Source organism: Trichogramma pretiosum, unplaced genomic scaffold, assembly GCF_000599845.2.
Source record: "Trichogramma pretiosum strain Unisexual culture from Peru unplaced genomic scaffold, Tpre_2.0 scaffold13, whole genome shotgun sequence".
NCBI classification, from domain to species: Eukaryota; Metazoa; Arthropoda; class Insecta; order Hymenoptera; family Trichogrammatidae; genus Trichogramma; species Trichogramma pretiosum.
This window is the reverse complement of record NW_019641606.1, coordinates 1,655,457-1,659,320: the sequence shown is the minus strand read 5'-3', so window position 1 is coordinate 1,659,320 and position 3,864 is coordinate 1,655,457. Positions and strand designations below refer to the sequence as shown.

The 3,864-nt window shown below is 36.5% G+C and overlaps 1 protein-coding gene across 1 annotated transcript; it reads right to left on the bottom strand.

The window, feature by feature from the left end:
* Nucleotides 1–229: 229 nt before the first annotated feature.
* LOC106652070 (probable anion transporter 6) lies at nucleotides 230–3,015 on the bottom strand. Its single transcript, XM_014370813.1, has 5 exons — nucleotides 2,933–3,015; nucleotides 1,639–1,761; nucleotides 1,280–1,573; nucleotides 490–1,199; nucleotides 230–410 (listed from the first exon to the last, which is right to left on the bottom strand). The coding sequence occupies exons 1-5, from the start codon at nucleotides 2,964–2,966 to the stop codon at nucleotides 249–251; spliced, it is 1,323 nt and encodes a 440-aa protein (XP_014226299.1). The 5' UTR covers nucleotides 2,967–3,015; the 3' UTR covers nucleotides 230–248.
* Between the last annotated feature and the right edge of the window lie 849 nt (nucleotides 3,016–3,864).

The following is a 3,864-nucleotide window of genomic DNA, read 5'->3' as shown; positions in this document are numbered from 1 at the left end:
ATATTAATATATGCGCTTGAAAAATAAAAATCGCTCTTCGCGGGAGGAGGAGGAATAATATCGTATATTGTAATCCATTGCGGTAGTCATGAATCCGAACGTATTCTTGTAATTTGAAAAATTCATAAATGTTGTTGTTTTTTTTTACTAAGAATAATCATGTTTTTGGCATCATCAGAATCGAAACCGACAATTACTCTTAGATTTTAATGTTTTTTCATTTTTTCAATTTTTTTCAATTTTTTCCCCTAAAACTTCACGTCTAATTGATTTAGTTTTTGATGCGACAATGGAACTGGGCTCCACTTCTGGATACTTGCTTTACCGAAAATCGCGAACAAGATACTCGTAAAAATAGGGAGAATGAATATTGTATAGTTTAAAAATATACTCCAGTTTCTATCGAATTTCTGAAAAAAAAGAAGAAAATCTCGATAAAGTTACCAATTTGGCACATGAAACGTGTTACCAAAACATATGTTTACTCACGCTTAAGATCAATACCAGCACCAAAAAACTTCTGAATAGTTGATTCGCAGCTGCGGTAAGAGCGATGAGAATACCCGCGTAATACGGGCTCAAATCCATGTGGTTAGTCAAAAAACCACTGCACTGAAAGCTGATTAATCCTCTCAAAATGAGCCACACGCATGCCCAAAAGATAGAAACATTTTCATCTCGCTCGAATGACATCAGTATTATAAATCCTGCCATTGGCACACACGTAGCGAGGAAGTTGAAAATTTTTCGCGCTTCGAATCTTGTCAAACGATTTCGCGCCACAAGTACATCCGACAGCCAGCCCGAGCCCACCCCACCCAGCAGCAAGATCGACATCGTCAGGGATGTGCTCTTAGCGACAAACAGCGCGTCCCGTAATTCGTACGGATACTCGAAAAGGGCCAATTCATGCAAATCGAAGAAAGTCCCATGAGACCCTATCAAAGTCCAGACGGGCCACGACGACAGTATCGATCTCCATGGTATTCGTGGCTTGAACCACGGAGCTTCATTCACGAATTGCGGGTCGTAGTTCGATACCACACACAAGTACAAGAAAGCCCAGATCACAACGAAATATCTGAGAATAATGTATGTTCGGTCGTGTACCGAGTCGTCAGTTTTGATTATATTTGTAAGGAGCGCAATACCAAGAATAAAGAGTGCGACCAAGTGCTTCGCGGATAAAACCACCGAGGCTGAAAGCAAACGAGGATTATTTATAATAGTCCTGATAGATATCGTTCACAAATATGTGTATGAATTTGTTGAAGCTTACCAGCAGTCGTCCGATACCTAGACGATATCATGCGCGACAAGAGCACGTAAACGCACGGTAGAACCGGCGCTTCGCTTAGCCCATAAAGTAAATGAATCAATATGCTTAACCGGGAGCCTGGATCCGTCTTGATGAGAGCAATTTTTGGGACTGTTTGAATCGCGTTCAATACACCGATGCTGGCAAGGCTCAGCCATAAAAGTGTCCTGGCGCTCCAATTGGTGGCTATTATACCAGCTGGTACTATCGTCAGAACGTAACTCAACGTGTATGCGAAGTACGAGTAAGCGAAATCTGTAAAATAAGTAACTTTAACCCATTGTCGCGGTCAACTGATCAAAAGAAAAGATCATAATTACCGTTGGAGAGATGCAGAGAACTTGCTGGGACGAAGAAGCCAATGTGTAAATAATGGGAGTGATAGAATATCAATACTGCAAAAAATAGCATCAAGATCTGAAGTGCTGGGTGGCACTTAGCATCTGAAAAATAATAAAGTTTGTCATGCAATCATTTTTTGTGAATCAGTTAACAATTTTCAATTCTAGAGCGTAATTAAACACTTTTCAATATCCTCAGACTTAAATGAACATATTATGTCCGTACTTACTTTTTGATCTACGGGGAATCTTTCACACTGAATTTAAGCAAAACTAATTAATGTACTTTATTGTGTAGAGCAAGATCTTGAAAAATCACTTAATATGGATTTATTTAAAATGATTTAAACTTTGTTTGATTCCCAAAAAAATTTGAAAGAAAACCCACAATCATTTTGAATTAGCTCAATTTTTTACTAAATAATGACATTTATTGTTTTTGCGGTAAAAGATTACCGAATCAATATGTCATATGACATATAATTATCTAATTACTGGTTTTCAGATTAGTAAATACGAGCTGACAATAGACCGTATCTGTAAAAGCGCTCTTATCAATACTAATTAATTGTTTTGGGAAAAAACATAGCAGATTATTTTCAAACATTTTTCTAAACAATGAATACACGAAATGAAATCACAAAAACCAAAAAAAATATGATTCACGAATAATAATAGATCATTGATAACAGTGGATCAATTGCAAGTACGACTAATTGTTAAAAAATGATTTTAGTGTAGTAAAAAATAAATTAAGAATTTCAAGTTTCAGATAAGTTCATATTAAAATGCAATAAAAAATTTTAAAAAAAGGTGTCACGCGATTTAAGATTAAAAAGTATTACAAAGTTTTTTTCGACTTATAGTCAAGATTTTATGAAAGTAATAGATAATCAATTAGGTTTGTGATTTATTTTTCTATGCATTAATATACAAAAGCCACGCAGGAATGGCTGTACCTCAGAGAAAAGTAAAAAATTTGGAATTTATAAAAATGCGACGAAAATGGGAAGGAAAATCCTTTCCAAAAATTTAATAGTATAATTTTTTCGATTTTAGGCTACCTTTCGCCCTTAAATAATAAATCTTAGTGTTACATTTTAAATCAATCGAACTTTTAGTATTTGAAATACAATTTTTAGAAAAAGAATTCATTCTTCCTCTTACAAAGCTATGTAACCCCCCCTCAGAATCATTTTACAAAAATGACAATATTTATGAGGGATATAATTTTTACTAATGAATTTAATCGAAAAGAATATATTTGATTTACCTTTATGCTTGTAAACTAGTGGATTTGAAGTCATGATTTCGCTCGACCTCCGCGACAACGTTTCCTTGGCGACGTACACGCCACTGAAAGATGTACACGGAATAATGCTCTTATCACTTATTCGTGTAGTTTTATACAAAAAAGACACTTATCTTAAGCTGGCTCGTCAGTAATCATAACAATAGTACAGCGAGGCGTATGTCTGTCTCTTTCTCGCACTAGGCAGGCAACCGCGAGCACTATTCGAAATCAATGATTTTAACGCACATTTTGTTCAATTGCGCATTAGTTAGTTCGATAAGGGGTAATTTTTAATATACGAATCGAAAGTTAGTGACTTGAAGCAAAACATACTCGTTTTTGGTTAAGATCTGTTGTTTAATAAAAAAAGTTATTGTTTAATACAATGTATGAAATTATGAAGAGCCCAAGTTAAATTTGCTATTTTCAACGTCTCCGTTCTCAAAAATTAGTTCGATAAGCCATGCTGAAATTTCTACAGCATATCAAGGGCACTTTAAATGACATTTCTGCAAAGTTTCATAAACATCTGTTGTCGACCCGTTTTACTGATGAACCACCTTAAAATATAAAATATATATATTGCTGTAGGTGAGGCACCGGGTCGACTCTCGATCTCCTTGCTCGTTGCTCGCTGGATCGCTGCTGAGTCGTCCGCCCGTCTTGCGCTGCTACAGAAACTCCTGGGTCTCGGCTAGGAGGGAATGGTGAATGGGAGGGAGGTGAAATAATTAGATGAGATTCCCTTTTCAAAGAACTCTGTTTATTAAGCCACCTCTCTTTCGCCTCTCTCGAGGCTTCCGACGAGACAAGTCTTTCTCGGGTCTATATGACGCCCAGACTTAACAATCTTACTTGCGTGAACCGTACTTTTACTCCGTGCCACCTAGCGGCGACACGGCTCATTACAA